Raw genomic sequence first — 21,350 nt, 5'->3', positions numbered from 1 at the left:
GCTTCAGAGCCTTGTAGACAGGGGTGGAGTAATAGCTACTAGAGTATCTCTATCCATCTCCCCCTTCTCTGTTTTGGAAGTGGCTTTATTGAAGCCCTTCTTGGCAAAGATAGATTTAGAAGAATGCTCAGCCATGATGGACATAGTTTTCCAATACCTTAGAATGAAAGAGAAATGTGGTAGTGACCGCGAGCTATTTATATACCGTGTATGCAGATGAGGTATTGAGTACCGGCAACATCTGACTAGATGAAATGTAATGCAGCAAACCCTATCAATGAGCCCCCACGTGGTTAAATGTGATTGGGTAGTTCTACCTGGCAAAAGCCAATTAGAAGGCATCGAATAACCCGACTATCTAAAAGCTTTCTGTAGCCTCCACTGACAAACCGCTTTACAGGCGCCATCTACAGCACCTAAGTTGTAGAAAATTCAGCTTCAGTTCTTTGAGACTATGACTTCTGTAACCCAGGTACATAATGCCAGAGCAATGACGCTGGCCACGTTTGGGCCATTTGTCCACCAACCCAGAATCTGATATCCTGGGCTAAGCCACCCTGGCTTGAACAGGAACTCTCCAACTTAGGGGATGAGCTCCTGGAAAACAAGGGACCTGCCTGGAAAGCCACTGCTCCAATTCTGAACAAAAGTCTCAGTGAATTGCCAAAAAGGGAAAAATGGCAAAACCAGTCTCCAAATACAGAACACAAACAAAAATAAGTATATTTATGAAAAATGTAAAATATCCTTAAAAGTTAACCAAGATTAAAATTGTTTGTCTTTACTTTTTTTATTTTATTTATTTTTGGCTGCGTTGGGTCTTTTGCTGCATGCGGGCTTTCTCTAGTTGTGGCAAGCGGGGGCTACTCTTCGTTGCAGTGTGCGGGCTTCTTGTTGCAGTGGCTTCTCTGCTTGTGGAGCACAGGCTCTAGGTGCACGGGCTTCAGTAGTTGTAGCATGCAGGCTCAGTAGTTGCGACACACAGGCTCTAGAGTGCAGGCTCAGTAGTTGTGGCACACGGGATTAGTTGCTCTGCGGCATGTGGGATCTTCCTGGACCAGGGATAGAACCTATGTCCCCTGCATTGGCAGGCGGATTCTTAACCACTGCGCCACCAGGGATGTCCCAAAACTGTTTGTCTTGACAATACATAAATCCAAGAAAACCACCCTTAACCATATAGTTGGTGAATAAATATGAGAGCTGTTGCCTGGGGAAAAAAATAATAGATTACACATCTAAGTAACCTCCTTAGGGAAAAAAAGGAATAATATAGAAAATATTATTCTATGAAAAAGATAGCTCTTTCAAATATCTATGTGATACAATTGAAAATATTGATAAAATGTGTGGATTTGTGGAAAGTATAAATTACAGAAATTAAACCTCCCCCAAAAAAGACTTAAGGATTAAGAAAATGGAAGAAATTGGGGTCATCAAAGAGCTACCATCCCAAATGGCCAGGCTTCCAAAAGTACTTAATGTCAGACCATTAAGAAGAGGTATTTTTGTTGTTGTTGTTGTTAATGAAAACAATAGATTATGAAGAAAATTACATTTTTATTTAAAGGAAATATATGAAAGAGCATGCTAAAAAGAGTTGAGTGGTCATATTTATAAACAAGGATATAAAAATTCTACATAAATGATTAACAACTATATCTGGTATAGTAAAAGATGAACAAAAAAAGACATAGCAGACAAAATGTTTCAGATTGAGTAAAATACAAATATGTTTCACTTTATAATGTAAAGGGGAAAAAAACCTTCAATTAATCTCCATATATGCTTTAAATCCCTTTGCTAATATGATGTTTCTTTCATGGTGAAATAATAAAATTACCATCATTAGAGACAGGGTGCACAAAAGCTGAGCCTTCTCATCAGGACTATTATTTATCATTATCTGGTATATTAGAAAAATGTTATAAAAGGACTTGAAAAAGGATTTTATGGCAAAGACGTAGACAAACTATCACAAAATAACCTGCAAGTAAATCCCCTGTGGGGGAACAGAATGCCACATTATTGTCTTACACATCAAAATAAAATTTGGAGGTGGCGCAGTGATTGGGAGTCCGCCTGCCGGTGCGGGGGACGCGGGTTCGTGCCCCGGTCCGGGAGGATCCCACGTGCCGCGGAGCGGCTGGGCCCGTGGGCCGTGGCCGCTGGGCCTGCGCGTCCGGGGCCTGTGCTCCGCGGCGGGAGAGGCCACGGCAGTGAGAGGTCCGCGTACCGCAAAAAATAAATAAATAAATAAAATTTGGGGAAAGCAAAGGTTCTTTTTAGAGTTGCGTGTTCAGAGAAAGCTGTGGACATGTTCAGAAAAAAAAAATTCACTAAGTCAATTATATCATGCTAATTGTTGTTGCTTCAAAACACCAGTGTTTGTCATTATACCATACAAATGTTTTTACCAAAGTTATTCTAGCACATTTGTCTCATACATATTGTATTGGAAGGCATTTTGATGTATTGAATCCATTAGGACAGTTGTGTGCTTTGGCTGTTTGGTACTTGTAAATTCAGAAAATAAACAGAAGGATTAATAAAAGAACATCTAAAATGCACCTATAGGACTTCCCTGTTGGCACAGAGGTTAAGAATCTGCCTGCCAATGCAGGGCACATGGGTTCGATCCCTGGTCCAGGAAGATCCCACATGCCATAGAGCAACAAAGTCTGTGCGCCACAAATACTGAAGCAGCCTGCGTGCCTAGAGCCTGTGCTCTGCAACAAGAGAAGCCACTGCAATGAGAAGCCCATGCACTGCAACCAAGAGTAGCCCCCTCTTGCTACTGCATGAAGACCCAATGCAGTCAAAAATATAATAAAATAAAAATAAAAAATAAAATGCACTATAATTTGGCTGAGAGTGCAGGGGTGATTGAGACAGATGGATCTGGTAAGTAGAGAGAAAAACCTCGCTTGGTGTTAAAGACTAGAAGGGACAATGAGTACATCTGATTTTTTACCTGGTAGGCGAATGAGGAGCAATCATGCTCTAATGCTTTGTTTTTTGAAAAAGGCTAAATAAGGGAAATGGCTTTAAGTACAGTAAATAACATATTGTAAGCATGAATCAGGGAGAAAGAGTGTTAATAGAATAAAAATATCACAAACTTCTTTTGAATTGATTTTAATAAATAAAAGAAACAAACTAAAAGCCCAGAAGCAGATAAATGAAGGACCTGCCTCTTAATCATATTAAATGAACCATGGTATATATGACAAACCCACAGCCAACATCATCCTCAATGGTGAAAAACTGAAAGCATTTCCACTAAGATCAGGAACAAGACAAGGTTGCCCACTCTCACCACTCTTATTCAACATAGTTTTGCAAGTTTTAGCCACAGCAATCAGAGAAGAAAAGGAAATTAAAGGAATCCAAATCGGAAAAGAAGAAGTAAAGCTGTCACTGTTTGCAGATGACATGATATTATACATAGAGAATCCTAAAGATGATACCAGAAAACTACTAGAGCTAATCAATGAATTTGGTAAAGTTGCAGGATACAAAATTAATGCACAGAAATCTCTGGCATTCCTATACACTAATGATGAAAAATCTGAAAGTGAAATCAAGAAAACACTCCCATTTACCATTGCCACAAAAAGAATAAAATATCTAGGAATAAACCTACCTAAGGAGACAAAAGACCTGTATGCAGAAAATTATAAGACACTGATGAAAGAAATTAAAGATGATACAAATAGATGGAGAGATATACCATGTTCTTGGATTGGAAGAATCAACATTGTGAAAATGATTCTAACTACCCAAAGCAATCTACAGATTCAATGCAATCCCTATCAAACTACCACTGGCATTTTTCACGGAGCTAGAACAAAAAATTTCACAATTTGTATGAAAACACAAAAGACCCCGAATAGCCAAAGCAATCTTGAGAACGAAAAACGGAGCTGGAGGAATCAGGCTCCCTGACTTCAGACTATACTACAAAGCTACAGTAATCAAGACAGTATGGTACTGGCACAAAAACAGAAAGATAGATCAATGGAACAGGATAGAAAGCCCAGAGATAAACCCACACACATATGGTCACCTTATCTTTGATAAAGGAGGCAGGAATGTACAGTGGAGAAAGGACAGCCTCTTCAATAAGTGGTGCTGGGAAAACTGGACAGGTACATGTAAAAGTATGAGATTAGAACACTCCCTAACAACATATACAAAAATAAGCTCAAAATGGATTAAAGACCTAAATGTAAGGCCAGAAACTATCAAACTCTTAGAGGAAAACATAGGCAGAACACTCTATGACATAAATCACAGCAAGATCCTTTTTGACCCACCTCCTAGAGAAATGGAAATAAAAACAAAAATGAACAAATGGGACCTAATGAAACTTCAAAGCTTTTGCACAACAAAGGAAACCATAAACAAGACCAAAAGACAACCCTCAGAATGGGAGAAAGTATTTGCAAATGAAGCAACTGACAAAGGATTAATCTCCAAAATTTAAAAGCAGCTCATGCAGCTCATTATCAGAAAAACAAACAACCCACTCCAAAAATGGGCAGAAGACCTAAATAGACATTTCTCCAAAGATATACAGATTGCCAACAAACACGTGAAAGAATGCTCAACATCATTAATCATTAGAGAAATGGAAATCAAAACTACAATGAGATATCATCTCACACCAGTCAGAATGGCCATAATCAAAAAATCTAGAAACCATAAATGCTGGAGAGGGTGTGGAGAAAAGGGAACACTCTTGCACTGCTGGTGGGAATGTGAATTGGTACAGCCACTGTGGAGAACAGTATGGAGGTTCCTTAAAAAAATACAAATAGAATTACCATATGACCCAGCAATCGCACTACTGGGCATATACTCTGAGAAATCCATAATTCAGAAAGAGTCATGTACCAAAATGTTCATTGCAGCTCTATTTACAATAGCCAGGAGATGGAAACAACCTAAGTGTCCATCATTGGATGAATGGGTAAAGAAGATGTGGCACATATATACAATGGAATATTACTCAGCCATAAAAAGAAATGAAATTGAGTTATTTGTAGTGAGGTGGATAGACCTAGAGTCTGTCATACAGAGTGAAGTAAGTCAGAAAGAGAAAGACAAATACCGTGTGGTAACACATATATATGGAATCTAGGAAAAAAAATGTCATGAAGAACTTAGGAGTAAGACAGGAATATAGACACAGACCTACTAGAGAATGGACTTGAGGATATGGGGAGGGGGAAGGGTAAGCTGTGACAAAGTGAGAGAGTGGCATGGACATATATACACTACCAAACGTAAAATAGATAGCTAATGGGAAGCAGCCGCATAGCACAGGGAGATCAGCTCGGTGCTTTGTGACCACCTGGATGGGTGGGATAGGGAGAGTGGGACGGAGGGAGATGCAAGAGGGAGGAGATATGGGAACATATGTATATGTATAGCTGGTTCACTTTGTTATAAAGCAGAAACTAACACACCATTGTAAAGCAATTATACTCCAATAAAGATGTAAAAAAAAATGAACCATAGTAATAGATCAAGAGAAAACTGACTCTCCCCCACTATATTTTTCCTCAAGCTATCTGAATATTAAGTTGATTTTATTTTTTCACCTTCCAGCATATATGCCTGGCAAAATAAAACCCACCACATTAACTTGGCAGGATGAAAATCTCACTAAAATTTTCTCCAGGACAGGGGTCAACAAAATGGTGTTGGTCGTGATTCCTAACCCACCATTGCCCTCCTCCTCTTTGATTATGACTGGTTACTCCTGGATAAGAAGAGAATGGAATGAGTGTGGTGTTGGGGAGGAGGAAGTTTGAAAAAATGGCCATTTGTGCTTTCTCCTTAATATGAGGGAGTTTAAAAGCAAATCTAGGGTTACTTGTGGGCATGAGTGGAGCGTGGGAGCTCTGTACTCCCCTCTAGCAGGTTGTCAGTCCAGTCCTTGCCATGTGTCCTAGCGTCCATCTGGGGGTTGTGACATGCTCAGTCCTGCCCCTCACTGATCTGCTGTTGCCCTAAAGTTCTTGTGAAATCCTGAAACCTGACCATGATGTCACTAAGTATTCCTTCAAAAGGTTCCTTATACAGAGGTACGTGTGAACAATGTCAGCTCTTGGGAGTTAAAGTTAGGTGGTGACCATATGACTTTGGGTGGACATGATGTTTGACCAGGTATTTTGTCGTACACCACTGGGAATTTTGTTTTAAGAAAGCGTAAGGTTCATAGTTATTGTTCTTGTTAAAATAATTGGACTGGCATAGTGAATTCTATCCCTTCTAGGAACACAGTGTCTTTTCCCAGATGGGATCTTCACAGAGAGGTGAAGGGCATTACCCAAGGTCACACAGCTATTGGGTCAGAACTGACACCAGGACCCAGGTGATCTCCTGAATCTCACTTTACTGTCTGGTCTATCAGACATGGTATTAACCTTTGAGTGTTTGAACCTATTAGAAGTGTATAGAAACTGTGCTTCTCTGCATCAATCTGCTTGACAGGAAATACTTTAAAATAAAAGCTAGTACAGTGTTAATTTGTTTGACCCATCTTAATCTCCATTTGGAGAATTAATTCAAATTAAAATTCATAAGCATAAAATGCATAATGTTTTTCCCTTAAACTCCAACAGCTGGGGATGTCAGACATCAGGTTGAGTTCTAGGGGCTGTTCTGCTTTTCCCTCTCCCTAAATTCTTTCTTGTGGCCTCAAATCTGCCCCCATTTGTGACTCCACAGGTATGTATTTTTGTAGGGAGGAGAGAGATGGAGGGATTACAATGGAAGTATCAGTGTTATATTTGTGATATTTATCCCATGTTGTTGTTTGTGGTTGTAGTTTGTTCATTTTCATGTCTGTATTGTAATGCATTATAGGACTATAACACTCTTTTTCTGTTAATGGACATTTGCATTGCTTTAAGTTTTGAGCTTAATAATCAGTCTTGTTCATGTCTTTTGGTGTACACAAGGACATATTTCTGTTGAAATATACCAAGAGTGCAACTGCTGAGTCAAAACGTATTTGAGTGTTTGGCCTTAGTAGATATTGACAGTTTTCCAAAGTGGCTATCAATTTACACTTCCTAGAGTAGGTATGTGGGTTCCAGTTACTCTATATCCTTGCCAACACTCAATACTGTCAGTCTTTTGATAGTTATCCATTCTCCCGTTTCATAGATGGGCAAACCAACTGGGCCTAAAAGAGGTTAAATAGTTTTTTTAAAGTGCAAAGTCTGAATTCTAGACTCTTTCCATTAGGCCATCAACTTTTACTTTATGGGTTTCCAGTACTCAAGAATTAGTTGTTTCAAAAATACACAGAATAATTTTTTGTAAGTTTAAAATTGTATTAAATAAAGTTACTCCCCTTAAAAGAATGAAATGTTACCTGTACCCTGATATGCATCTATATTAGTACTTACTCAGCATCATATCTTAATGATGATGGTTGTGGTGGTGGTGGAGGTTTAGTTGTTCCCTTTGGTCTAAGACATGGACTGACAAAATTTTCTGTAAAGGACCAGATAGTAAATATTTTACGCTATGTGCACTATCTATTATCATATTTGGTATTATCATATCCTTTCTTTAGGTTGTTCTGGTTACTATTCCTGCATAACAAATTACTCCAAAAATTAGCAGCTTAAAATGATCACTTATATTCAGGAAGTATTCAGCTGCTAGGTTCTTTATTATTATTATTATTACCACTATTTTCTTCCAGTTTTCTTGAGATATAATTGACATACAGCACTGTATAAATTTAAGGTGTACAGCATAATGATTTGATGATTTACATACATCATGAAATGATTATCACAATAAGTTTAGTGGACATCCATCATCTTATGTACATACAAAATTAAAGAAATAGAAAAAAATTCTTTTGTGATGAGAACTCAGGATTTACTCTTTTTCATATATAACATACAGCAGTGTTAATTATATTTATGTTGTACATTACATCCCTAGTAATTATTTATCTTTTTTAAAAAATTATTTATCTTATATTTGGAACTTGTACCTTTTGTCTGCCTTCATCCAATTCCCCCCTCCCCCCACTCTAGCAACTACAAATCTGATCTCTTTTTCTATCAGTTTGCTTATTTGTTTTTGAAGTATAATTGACCTACAACACTAAGTTAGCTCCTGTTACACAACATAGTGATTTGGAATTTCTATACATTTCAAAATGATCACTACAATAAGTCAAGTCACAATATGTCACCATACCGATATATTATATCGCTATTGACTATATTCTGCACTGCACATTTCATACCTGTGACTCATTTATTTTGCAACAGGAAGTTTGTACCTCTTAATCTCTCTCATCTATTTCTTTCTTCCCCCCAACACCCTCCTCTCTGGCAACCACCTGTTTGTCCTCTGTATCTATAACTGTTTCTGTTTTGTTATATTTGTTTTGATTTTTAGAATCCACATATAAGTGAAATCATACAGTATTTGTCTTTGTCTGACATTTAATTTAGCATAATACCATCTAGGTTCATTCATGTTGTCATAAATGGCAATATTTCATTCTTTTTTATGGCTGAGTAGTATTCCATTATATATCACATCTTCTTTATCCATTCATCTATTGATGGGCACTTGGGTTGCTTCCATATCTGGGCTATTGTAAATAATGCTGCAGTGAACATAAGGGTACACATCTTTTGTAATTAGTGTTTTTGTTTTCTTCAGATAAATACCCAGGAGTGGAACTGCTGAATCATATGGTAGCTCTGTTTTTAGTTTTTTAAGGAAACTCCATACTGTTTTCCATAGTGGCTGCACCAATTTACATTCCCACCAACAGTGCATGAGGGCTCCCTTTTCTCCACATCCTCGCCAACACTTGTTATTTGTTGTCTTTTCAATAACAGCCATTCTGACAGGTGTGAGGTGATATCTCATTGTGGTTTTGATTTGCATTTCTCTGATGATTAGCGATGTTGAGCATTTTTTCATGTGCCTGTTGGCATGTATCAGCTCTTCATTCCATTTTTATTGAAAAATAGTATTCCATTATTATACCACACTTTATTTATCCATTCATCAGATGATGGACATTAGGGATATTTCCACTTTTTAATTATTATGAATAATGATGCCAAGGACTTTTGCATACAAGTTTTTGTGTGAACGTAGTTTTTCATTTCTCTTGGATCTTTACTTAGAAGTGAAATTGTCAAGTCACATGATAACTTAAGGTTTAACATTTTGAGAAACTGCCAGACAGCCTGTTTTCCACAGTGGCTGCATCATTTCCCATTCCCACCATCACTGTGTGATGGTTCTAATTTCTCTACATATTTGCAAACACTTGTTATTATCTGCCTTTTTTTATTATATCCATTCTAGTGGGTATGAAGTGGTATCTCAATGTGGTTTTAATTTGCATTTCCCTGACAGCTAATGATGTTGAACATCGTGCTTATAGGTCATTTGTATATTTCCTTTGCTGAAATATCTATTCAGATCCTTTGCCCATTTTTATTTTATTTATTTATTGGCCACACTGCTTGGCTTGCAGGATCTGAGTTCCCCGACCAGGGATTGAACCCACACCCTTGGCCGTGATGGGCAGAGTCCTAACCACTGGACTGCCAGGGAATTCCCTGCCTATTTTTAAATTGTTTATTTTTTTTATTGAGTTGTAAGTGCTCTTTGTATATTCTAGATATAAGTCCCTTATCAGACATATTACTTTCAAAAATTTTCTCCCTTTCTGTGAGTTGTCTTTTCACTTTCTTAATTGTGTTGTTTAAATGAAAAGTTTTACATTTTGGTGAAGTCCCATTTTTCTATATTTCTTTTATTGCTTAAGCTTTTAGTGTCATATCTAAGAAACCATTGCCTAATCCAAGATCATGAAGAATTACACCTTTATTTTCTTCTAAGAGTTTAATGGTTTTAGCTCTTATATTTAGGACTTTATTTTTTTTGAGTTAAGTTCTGTATGTGGTGTGACGTGGGAGTCCAAATTCATTTTTTGCATGTGGATATCTAGTTGTCTCACCATTATTTGTTGAAAAGACTCTTCTTTCACCACTAAATTTTCTTGGCACTCTGGTTGAAAACCAACTGACTGTAAATCTGAGGGTTTATTTCTGTACTCTCAATTCTATTCCATTGGTCTATATGTCCTTATGCCAGTACCACATTGTCTTTATTCCTGTAGCTATATAATAAGTTTTGAAATACGGAAGTATGAGATCTCAAACTTTATCCTTCCCTTTCAAGATTGTTTTTGTCTATTCTGAGTTCCTTGCATTTCCATATGAATTTTGGGATCAGCTTATCAAAATCTGCAAAGAAACCATCTGATATTTTGATAGAGGTTGTGTCGAGTCTGTAGATCAGCTTAGGAAGTATTGCCCATCTTAACAATATGAAGTCTTCCAATCTATGAACATAGGCTATCTTTCCATTTATTTAGGTATTCTTTAATTTTGTTCAACAATTCTTTATAGTTTTCAGTATACAAGTCTTGGATTTTCAAAATAAATTTATTTCTAAATGGTTTATCATTTTTGATGATTTTCTTTGAAATCTAAGCAAGTTTTTAAATTTTTATTTATTTATTTGGCTGCCCTGGGTCTTAGTTGCGGCACGTGGGATCTTCGTTGCTGTGTGCAGGATCTTTTAGTTGTAGTATGCAGACTCTTAATTGCAGCATGTGGACTCTTAGTTGTGGCATGCATGTGGGATCTAGTTCCCTGAGCAGGGATTGAGCCCAGGCCCCCTGCATTGGGAGTGTGGAGTCTTAACCACTGGACACCAGGGAAGTCCCCTCTTTTTGATGATATTTTGAATGGAAATGTTTCCTTACTTTCCTCTTTGAATTGTTTTTTGCTAGCATATAGAAACACAGTTGATTTTCGTATGTTGATCTTGTATTCTACCACATTGCTGAACTCTTTCTTTCTCATAGTTCTTTAGTGGATTCCTTGGGATTTTTCTATATGCATGATCATGTCATTTGCAAACAGAGATAGTTTTACTTCTTTCCTTCCATTCTGGATACCTTTTGTTTCATTTTTCTTGCCTACTCTGAAAAGCATTTAAGTGTATGTCAGAAAATATGGCTCTTCATTTTCCTTTAACTATTAAAGTAATTATACAAGTTTAATTTCCATAATAACCTATATCTTACTACTGATCAGAAATGCTTCCTTATCATATACTAAAAACTTTTATACCTGGAGATGTTAGTGGGCTCTCTGTTTTATTCCTCTTTCTATCTTTATTCCAGTACTACAGTGAGTTAAGACTGTAGCTTTATAAATCATTCCGCTTCATTGAAGCATGAGTTCTTCAATCAGATATAAATGAAATCTACACCAGATAAGGTAGCTAGCATAATGCCTGGCAGATAGGTGGTATTCTCTAGAGGTCAAAACCACATCCTCTGGTTATCCTTTGTGTCCCACCATCCACAGTAATTTGGGGTTATGGATAGTTAATAATTAATTTTACTGCATATTGAGCACCCAACATAAAAGGATTATTTTTCTAACCAAATGTCCAAAGATAACTAGGGTAAACAAATGTACTAAGAAGATTATGTAACTAAATCTGTACCGATGGACAATTGTGATGCTCCATTTTTTTCCCTTTATAAACAAAGCCTACAGAATCACTACTGGAGCCCCAGTTCCAGCAAAGGATAAATGCATAACAAATAATTGTTATGGGAATTTAAAACCATAAAACGTTTTAAAACATAAGATTCTATTTTAGCACCTTACTAATTATCTCCATGGATAAATATTAGAGGTGGAATTGCTGGGCCAAAATATAAAATATTTTTATTTTTAAACAATTTACAAAGTTGCCCTTCAGAAAATTTTACCAGTACACTCAACAAGAGCAGGCAGGGTAGGGGGGTGGGAGAGGGTAGGAGCAGGAGTTTGGGATTAGCAGATGCAAACTGGTATTTATAGAATGGATAAACAACAATGTCCTACTGTAGAGCACAGGGAAATATATTCAATATGTTTTGATAAACCATAATGGAAAAGAATATGAAAAAGAATGTATATATATATATATATGTATAACTGAGTCACTTTGCTGTACAGCAGTAATTAACACAACATTGTAATTCAAGTATATTTCAATAAAAAATAAAAGAAAAACAAGAGCAGGGAGAAATGCATGTGTCCCAATCCCTTAACAAATCTGTTACACATTTTAATGTAATCAAATCCATCAGCGCTGTTCTTAATTGTTTAACTTTCAGTTATTATATTTTTAAAGATCTTCTACACAGAAAGCTTATGTAAAAGCAGAGGCTAGTTATTCACAGCGTGTTATAACAAGGGAGTTAGCTCCCCTAACTTGTGTTTGGCAGAGACTTAAAGACAGGCAAGGGAATGGGAAAGCTTTAGAATGAAAAAAAGGAAGACCAGGTTTTCTCTAATTGGAAGTTTTTGTCAGGGAAAAGCTGGAAGCCAGGTAACTAGAAGCAGCGGCATTTTGTTACTGGTTTGGGGAGCATATTTAGGTTTCTCTAATTGGGGCTGGGCAAAAATAGGGAGGCTGGCAGTCATTGATCAAGTCCTGAAGATTGCTGTAGAGGCTGTGATTTGGCTTGCGGGGCTGCTTGCTACAGAGGTTGTGGGTCACAATTCTATTGTCATATATGGTCTGGTCATCGTCCGTTGTGTATTCAGTCTCACTTAAAAAACTCATTCTTTCATTCTGCTTCAAATATAATTTCATTTTCAGATCTAAATATTTAATTCATTAGAAATTTATGTTTGAGCATACCAAGAAAAAGGGACAGCTTCATTTTGACGGGAACATTTTTCTTAATTTTTTTCTAAAGTGCAATATTCTACCCTTTGTACAATATTAAAGTTCACATGCGTAAGATTTCATTGGTGAGTCTACGTTCTCTCAACGGAATTTAAGAGCAACGTTATAGACTCCTCCCCCGGACCGCCCAGCCCATTAATAAAAGCTTCTGTGTTTTTTATTAAAATTCTTCCTGTGACCAACTTCTCAAGAAGAGGAAAAGGACAAAAGGGCCGGGAGAGGTTGGCTGGGGGACCTGCCGGAGGGAGGCGGTGGGCGGCTTGCAGACTCCGGCTGGTGGGCGGGGTGCGAGGGCGGAGCTCGGGTGACGCAGCGCTCACGTGACCGCCGGGCTCCGAAGTGGGCACCGGTCCGGGTGCCAGCTCTCCCTCCCTGCTGTCGGACCCGGAGCCGTCTGGGCGCCCCTAATTGTTGCTCCAGGTTCTTTCAGGTCAGTGTGAGAGCTCTCGTCGCTGCCTGCGTGACATCGGAATGGGGGAGGAGGAACGGGCGCGGAAAGGAAAAAGGTTGGGGATGGGGTCCGGGTCGAGGGGAGCTGGCCAGAGTGTAGAGATGGCGGTGGGAAAAACGGCTAAGGGGGAGCAAGCGGCCATTGGGCAGAGGGTGGGGAAGGCGGACACCCCAAGTACCCATTCGCCTTTCTGCACACTTCTTCTCTACCCTCCGTCCATTTTGGAGCCGGAGATGATGAGTTGGGGGGTGCCCCAGCAGTGAGACAGTGGAAATAAACCCCTTCTGGCACTCTGTGCGCAGAGTAAAAGTTGACCTCAAGGGTGGGGGGGCGAGTTTCCTCTGGGGGAGAAGGACGCAGAGATCCAAAATTAGTTTGGAAAACATCCTGGTCTGGCGCCGGAGGAGTGAACAGAAATGGCGGCTGGGGTGCTGTGGGGGCGGAGGAGGTGGGGGAGGGAAACGTTGGATGAGGAGGACCGGGATTCGGAAAAAGGACCCGAGTCCCTGTGCATCCACCGATGCCTCATTCCCGGTCTCCTGTCTGTCTTAAGGTGTACGTGTCTGTTGTTCCCAGTGCTCTACTGGGCTAGAGAAGGAGGAGGAACCTGTCCAGAATACCCGCAGGTCAGTGAAGGAGGAGGGCACTGGACAGGGACCCAGAGGGGTGGGGAGTGTGGAGGGCACGGCTCGGGCAGAATTGGGGGCCCCACTGCCCACTTCCCAACACATTTACACACACTCTGCCATGCTGAGTAAGCGTAGGGAAAAATGGCAGGGTCTGTCTGGGAAATGGTTGGCTCACGTGTGCACGAGGAATGGTGGGGTAAAGGGTGGGCAGAAGGCACACTAGGAAGGCCGGGCCAGGTCAGGGGACCCCTGACAAGGGGCGAGAAGCGACTGCTACTATCCGGACCTGCATTCCATCCCCAAGCCCTCAGTCTCCCTTGTTTCCTCTTTGTCTTCTCTTCCCCCTGCCCCATCCCCAGGACAGGAAAAGGAAGGGACACTCAACATGGAAAAACTCTGCAGTGAAAATGAAGGAAAGCCTGAGAACCAAGGCAAGATGGAAAACAAAGGACAGCCACCGGATGCGGGAAAGCCAGGAGTAGCTTGTACTGTGGAAGACAAGGAAAAGTTAGAAAACAAGGGAAGGATAGATCTCAAGGGAAAGACAGAAGATGAGGAAGTACTAAAGGATAAAGAAAAGCCAGACAGTGAGGCAAAGCCAAAAGAAGGAAAGCCAGTGAGTGAGGGAAAACCAAAAGAAGGAAAACCAGAGAGTGAGGGAAAGCCAGTGAGCGAGGGAAAGCCAAAAGAAGAAAAGCCAGCCAGCGAACCAAGGGCTGCAGGAAAGCGCCCAGCTGGGGATGATGTACCCAGGAAGGCCAAAAGAAAAACCAACAAGGGGCTGGCTCAGTGTCTCAAGGAATACAAGGAGGCCATACACGATATGCATTTGAGCAATGAAGAGATGATAAGAGAATTTGACGAGATGGCCAGGGTGGAGGATGAGGTGAAGAAAACCAGACAGAAATTGGGGGGGTTTATGTGGATGCAAAAAAGTTTACAGGACCCCTTCCACCCGAGGGGCCCAAGGGAACTCAGGGGTGGCTGCAGGGCCCCACAAAGGGGCTTTGAAGACATTCCTTTTGTGTAGTGCCCCTGGCAGGCATTTGCAAGGCCCTATGCTTTATTTAACCTTATGCTAATACTATGCTTTAGGTGTCACTCTCTTTATCCAACTGCAGCCCTGTGTGTTTCAGTAGCAGATTTTCATCCATTGCATGGAAAAATGTTTATGGTGCATTGTAAAATGTTTAAAAAACCAGTTTCCAGAACCATATATACGGCATCAGTCCATTTTTGTAAAACTACAAAGATACCTAGTGATTCATGTACAGAAAAAACTCGGAAAGCTGTGTCTACTAAAAGATTAACAGTGGTTATCTATGGGTGATTTTTTTCTGTTTTTTGTTCATCTGTTTATATTCTCTTTAAAAAACACATTACTTTTATCATAACAATAATGAAAGATAAAAAATATAGGAAAGCAATACCAAGCAATCAAAAGTACTGTTCGGCTTACGAAGGCAGTGGAGACACATAAAATTTCTGTTGTCAGGACATGAAATGATAAGTAAAAGTCACATTACCTCTGGGACTCAAAGCTGGAAGAGTCAACCTGGCAATTATTATAGATCCATTATTGTAAGGGAGAGTCTTAGCATCAGTGAATTGGGGATAAAACTTGCCTTCCAGGCCTGTGGAGAATATCCAATGAGATGTTGAGTGTGTGAACTGTGTTAGGCTGGCTCCTATCCTCTCTCCTGCACTAGCAGGACCAGAACCCCATGAAATGTTTGGGAGAGGGCTGAGGGAGCTCTCACATGTGTCCATAAATAAATCCAGACAGCTGAGAGGTGGGTGTCACTCTCCCCTGTGTAATGCCATGACTCTTGGGCGCTGTGCCTCTTCTAGTTTGTCCTGTACCCTCCTAAGGCCCCCACTGCTGCTGATGTGCTGGAGATCATGATGGACTAAAGAAACACAGTGTCACAACAGAAGGGTGGAGAATTCTCTACCTACAGTAGAGTTTCCCTAACTCCGGTGGGTAGCACCCAGTTGTCGCTTGGGCCTTGATATTTATGAAGGTCTTATAAAACACACCTTTCCAAGTTTTTTGTTGGTTTGTTTGTGTTTTTGCATACAGCCCTCTCCACTGGATTTAGATACGGGAGATTGAGCCAGGAGAAAAATCTGAGTGACCAGATGCTGTGCTATTCTCACCTGTTAATCTCTTGTCTGCTGACATTTTCTTCTTAGAAGGAGCTGTCCCCTAGGAAATTCCTGTTAAGCCCTGGCTTATCATTTCAGCAGACCCATCTACCTATGTGATTTTTTTCCTCTGGCTCTTCATTAGCCTTTTATTTGCTTATAGTGTTTCTTTAAATAAACTTTTATTTTAGGACAGTTGTAAATTTACAGAATTATTGCAAAGATATATAGATTCCGTTTACCCCATACCTAATATCGCCTATTATTAACAGCTTACTTTAGTTTGAAGTGTTTGTCACAATGAACCAATGTTGATACATTATTATTTACCAAAGTACATACTTTATTCATATTTCCTCAGTTTTTCCCTAATGTCCTTTTACTGTTCCAAGATCCTATCCAGGTTACCACCTTACATTTAGTCATTATGTCTCCTTAGGCTCCTCTTGGTTGTGACAGTTTCTCACACTTGCCCTGTTTCTTATGCCTTGACGTTCTTGAGAAGTACTGGTCAGGTACTTTGTATAATGTACCACAATATCAGTTTGCTTGATTTTTTTCTTGTGGTTAGACAGGTGTTAAGTGCTTCTGGGAAGAAGATCGCACAGGTAAAGTGGCATCATATAAAGGATATATGCTATCAATATTATTCCTGTTGATGTTAACATTGATCACCTGGCTGAGGTAGTGTTTTGTCAGGATTCTCCATGGTAAAGTTACCCTTTTATTTCTCCCTTTCCAGACTGTACTCTGGAAGAAAGTCACTCTGCACAGTCCACACTTAAAGAATGTGGTGTTATTTCAAAGTTACCTCATTTCCAAAGTTACCGCCTTGAGGATGGAGTATCTCCAACATTTATTTGGAATTCTGCATAGGATATTTGATTTCTCCCCCCGTTTATTAATATATTCAATTTATTTATATAAGTATGGGCTCATTAATTTTATTCTTTGGACTATAATACTATTTTATATACTTTCATTGCTCAAATTGTTCCACTTTTGGCCATTGGAAGCTCTTTCAGTTGGCTCTTGGATCTATTTGACATACTTCCATCATTGTGTATGTGTGTGCTTTTTTAAAAAAACTCTTTCTGGCACTACAAGATGCTCTAGTCTTACCTTGCATATTTCCTGCCCAAGTCCTAGAATCAGCCATTTCTCCAAGGAACCCTGGTACCTTTGGTTGGAGAATGGTATTAAAAACCAAGATTTGGGTGTTAGGTGTACTCGTTACTATTGGGATATCATTGTTTATAGGCCCTCTCGGTAGACAGAGAAAGAAGATATATGGGTATATAATAACCCATGCATATATATGCATCTCTGTCTCTCCATATATATGTATGTATGTGTATATATATGTGTCTTTATATATTTTTAAATATATATAGAGAAAATTTTGTCGTTAGTCTTACAGACTCCACTCATTTCCAAAGTTACCTATGCCAGTGCCTAATTTTTCCATCCCTTTCAGTGAAGTTGTTTCATGCATTTGTGATACACTTAGAGTCTTTTGTCACATCCTGTGTTGTGGGAATGCTATTATAAATGGCACTTTTAAATAATCAAATTCCAATTGTTCATTACTGGTATATAGGAAAGCAAGTAACTTTTTTTTTTTTTTTTTTGCGGTACGTGGGCCTCTCACTGTTGTGGCCTCTCCCATTGCGGAGCACAGGCTCCGGACACGCAAGCTCAGTGGCCATGGCTCACGGGCCCAGCCGCTCCGCGGCATGTGGGATCTTCCCGGACCGGGGCACAAACCCGTGTCCCCTGCATCGGCAGGCGGACTCTCAACCACTGCGCCAGCAGGGAAGTCCCAGCAAGTAACTTTTATATATTAACTTACATCCTGCGATCTTGTGGCCAGGAGTTTGTCAATCCTTTGGCATTTTCTACGTAGACCATCATGTCATCTGCAAATATAGTTTTATTTCCTCCATTCCAATCTGTATACTTTTTATTTCCTTTTTTGTCTTACTGCACTAGCTAGGACTTCCAGTATGATGTTTAATAGGAACAATGAGAAAGGACACCCTTGGCCTGTTCCTGACCTTAGGGTTAAGTGTCTACTTTCTCACCACTAAGTATAATGTTAGTTTCTTGTATTCTTTATCAAATTGAGGAAGTTCCCCTCTAATCCTAGTTTGAGAGCTTTTATCATGATTGGGTGTTGGATTCTGTCAAATGCTTTTTCTGCATCAAATAATAAAGATCATATGATTTTTCTTCTTTAGTCTGTTAACATGTGGTGGATTATATTGATTGATTTTCAAATGTTGAGTCAGCCTTGAATACCTAGAATAAATTTCACTTGTTTGGTGCCTAACTTTTTATACGTTATTGGATTCAATTTCATAATATTTTGTTGAGGATTTTCTGTATGCGTTCATTAGAAATATTGGTCTTTAGTTTTGCTTTCTTGTAGTATATTTTATCTGGTTTTGGAATTAGGGTAATAATTGGTTTCACAGAATGAGTCAAGTGTTCTCTACTTCAGTTTTATGGAAGGGATTGTGGAGAATTGGTATTATTTCTAACTTAAATGTTTGGTAAAATTCACTGGTGATTTCTAAATGTTTACTGGTGATCCTTAAATGTTTGGTAGAATTTGGTCCTAGTGATTTCTATCTTTGGAAGGTTATTAATTATTGATTCAATTTCTTTAGTAGGTACAGAATTATTCAGGTTATCTTTTTCCCCTTGTGTGAGTTTTAGTAGTTTGTACCTTTTGAGTAATTAGTCCATTTCATCTAAGTTATCAAATTTGTAGGCATAGAGTTGTTAATAGTATTCCTTCATTAAGAAGATAATGTCCATGGAATTAGGAGTGATAACCCCACTTTCACTTCTGATATTTTAATATGAGCCTTCTTTCTTTTTTTCTTGGTTACCCTGGTAAGAGATTTAACAGTTTTATTTATCTTTTCAAAGAACCAGCTTTTGGTTTTGTTGATTTCCTCTGTTGTTTTCCTGTTTTCACTTTCCTTGATTTTGTCTCTAATATTTCTTTTTTCCTGTTTGCTCTAGGCTTAAATTACTCTTCTTTCTTTAGTCTCCTGAAGAGAAAGTGTAGGTTATTGATGTTAGAACCTTCTTCTTTTCCATATATGCATTTAAGCTAGAAATTTCCCTTTAAGCACTACTGTTGATTCATCCCAAAGATTTTGATATGTTGTATTTTCATTTAGTTCAAAGCATTTTTACATTTTTCTTGAGAATTCTTCTTGGATTCATGTGTTATTTAGAAGTGTGTTGTTTAATTTCCAAATATTTGGGTTTTCCATCTATCCTGTTATTGATTTCTAGTTTAATTCTACTGAGAGCATACTTTTATGATTTCTATTCTTTCAGATTTGTTAAGGTGTGTTTTATGACCTAGAATAGGACTCTCTTGGTGAATGTTCTATATGAGCTTGAAAATAAATATGTTCTGATGTTGGATGGAATGTTCTATAAATGTCAATTAAATCAAGTTGATTGATAATACTGTTCGACTATATCCTTATTGATATTCTGCCTGCTTAATCTGTCAATTACTGGATGGCGGCATTGAAGTCTTCAACTCTAATAATGGATTTGTCAGTTTCTCCTTTCAATTCTATCAGTTTTTACCTCATATATTATGACACTTTTGTTAGGTGCATATACACGTTTAGGATTATTATGTGTTTTTCTCAGAATTGATCCCTTTATCATTATGTAGTGCCTCTTCTGATCTCTGATAATTTTCCTTGTTCTGCTTTGTCTGAATGTATGTAACTACCCCAGCTTTCTTTTTTTGTCCAGGTTTCTTCTGATTAGTGAAGATCTTTCTCTGTTGCTTTACTTTTAACCTCTCACTCTTTAAATTTAAAGTGGGCTTCTTGTACACAATATATAGTTGGGTTTTTTTAATACACTCTGATAATTTCTATCTTTAATTGGTGTATTTAGACCATTCACATTTAAAATGATTCTTGATATATTTGGATTTAATATCAACCATGTTTATAACTGTTTTCTATTTGTTGCCAGAGGCGGCTTCTGCCTTCTCTAGTTTTTTTTTTAATACATTTATTTATTTTTTTATTTATATTTTTGACTGCATTGAGTCTTCATTGCTGCACGTGGGCTTTCTCTAGTTGCGGTGAGTCGGGGCTACTCTTCATTGTGGTGCATGGGCTTCTCATTGCAGTGGCTTCTCTTGTTGAGGAGCACGGGCTCTAGGTGCATGGGCTTCAATAGCTGTGGCTTGCAGGCTCTAGAGGTCAGGCACAGTAGTTGTGGCGCATGGGCTTAGTTGCTCTGCGGCATGTGGGATCTTCCGGACCAGGGCTCAAACCCGTGGCCCCTGAATTGGTAGGCGGATTCTCAACCATTACGCCACCAGTGAAGCCCCCCTGCCTTCTCTAGTTTTAATTGAGTATTTTACATGATTCCACTTGTCTTATTAGTGTATCAGTTATATGTCTTTAAAAGAATTTTCAATGATTTTCCTCGAGTTTACATTTTTAACTAAGATCACTTTCAAATAACACTCTTTTGCTTCACTTATATGTAGTACAGATACCTTATTACAGAATGTTCATTCATTTCATTCATCCATTTGTTACAGTCACTTAATACATTATTACTTTAGATAAAGAGTTATTTTTATATCAATTAAGAATAAGACAAGGGCTTCCCTGGTGGCGCAGTGGTTGAGAGTCCGCCTGCCGATGCAGGGGACACGGGTTTGTGCCCTGGTCCGGGAAGATCCCACATGCTGCGGAGCGGCTGGGCCCGTGGGCCGTGGCCGCTGAACCTGCACGTCCGGAGCCTGTGCTCCGCAACGGGAGAGGCCACAACAGTGAGAGGCCCGCATACCGCAAAAAAAAAAAGAGAGAGAAAAAAGAAAAAAAAATTCATTTTACTTTCATTTATTGCGTTTCCATAGCTCTTCCTTTATGTAGATCTGAGTTGTTGGCCTGTATCATTTTTCTGCTGCCTGAAGAAAATCTTTTAACATTTCCTGAAGGAAAGGTTTGCTGATGCTGAATCCCATCACTTTTTGTTGTCTGAGAAAGTATTTTATTTCTCCTCCACATTTGAAGGATTATTTCACTGGGTATAGAATTTTAAGTTAGTGTTTTTTTCTTTCAACACTTTATTTACACAGTTAGATAGGAGTGTTAACACTGAAATGGAGGATTTATTTATTCTCCTGTATTTCTGTTAAATTTTATTTTATTTATTTTGAGGTCAATTTAATAAATGCATACCAATTTTAAATATCATGAGGTGACACTCCTTACCTATTTTGT

General features: G+C 38.8%; 1 protein-coding gene across 2 annotated transcripts; it reads left to right on the top strand.

The window, feature by feature from the left end:
• The first annotated feature begins 13,195 nt into the window (after positions 1-13,195).
• On the top strand, positions 13,196-15,233 carry TCEAL4 (transcription elongation factor A like 4). 2 transcript variants are annotated; one of them, XM_067723506.1, is made up of 3 exons: positions 13,196-13,264; positions 13,839-13,911; positions 14,274-15,233. In XM_067723506.1, exon 3 carries the CDS (start codon positions 14,300-14,302, stop codon positions 14,942-14,944), a length of 645 nt encoding a protein of 214 aa, XP_067579607.1. In that variant the 5' UTR covers positions 13,196-13,264; positions 13,839-13,911; positions 14,274-14,299; the 3' UTR covers positions 14,945-15,233. The 2 variants fall into 2 exon arrangements, with proteins under 2 accessions (XP_067579607.1, XP_067579608.1); XM_067723507.1 differs by having other exon boundaries at positions 13,205-13,264; positions 14,279-15,233.
• The last annotated feature ends 6,117 nt before the right edge of the window (positions 15,234-21,350 follow it).

Source organism: Pseudorca crassidens, chromosome X (assembly GCF_039906515.1).
Source record: "Pseudorca crassidens isolate mPseCra1 chromosome X, mPseCra1.hap1, whole genome shotgun sequence".
NCBI lineage: Eukaryota > Metazoa > Chordata > Mammalia > Artiodactyla > Delphinidae > Pseudorca > Pseudorca crassidens.
The sequence above is the reverse complement of the archived record's forward strand: the minus strand, read 5'-3'. Positions and strand labels throughout refer to the sequence as shown.

Coding starts and splice junctions, on each gene's coding strand:
- TCEAL4 (XM_067723506.1), top strand. CDS start 14,300: ATGGAAAAACTCTGCAGTGAAAATGAAGGAAAGCCTGAGAACCAAGGC.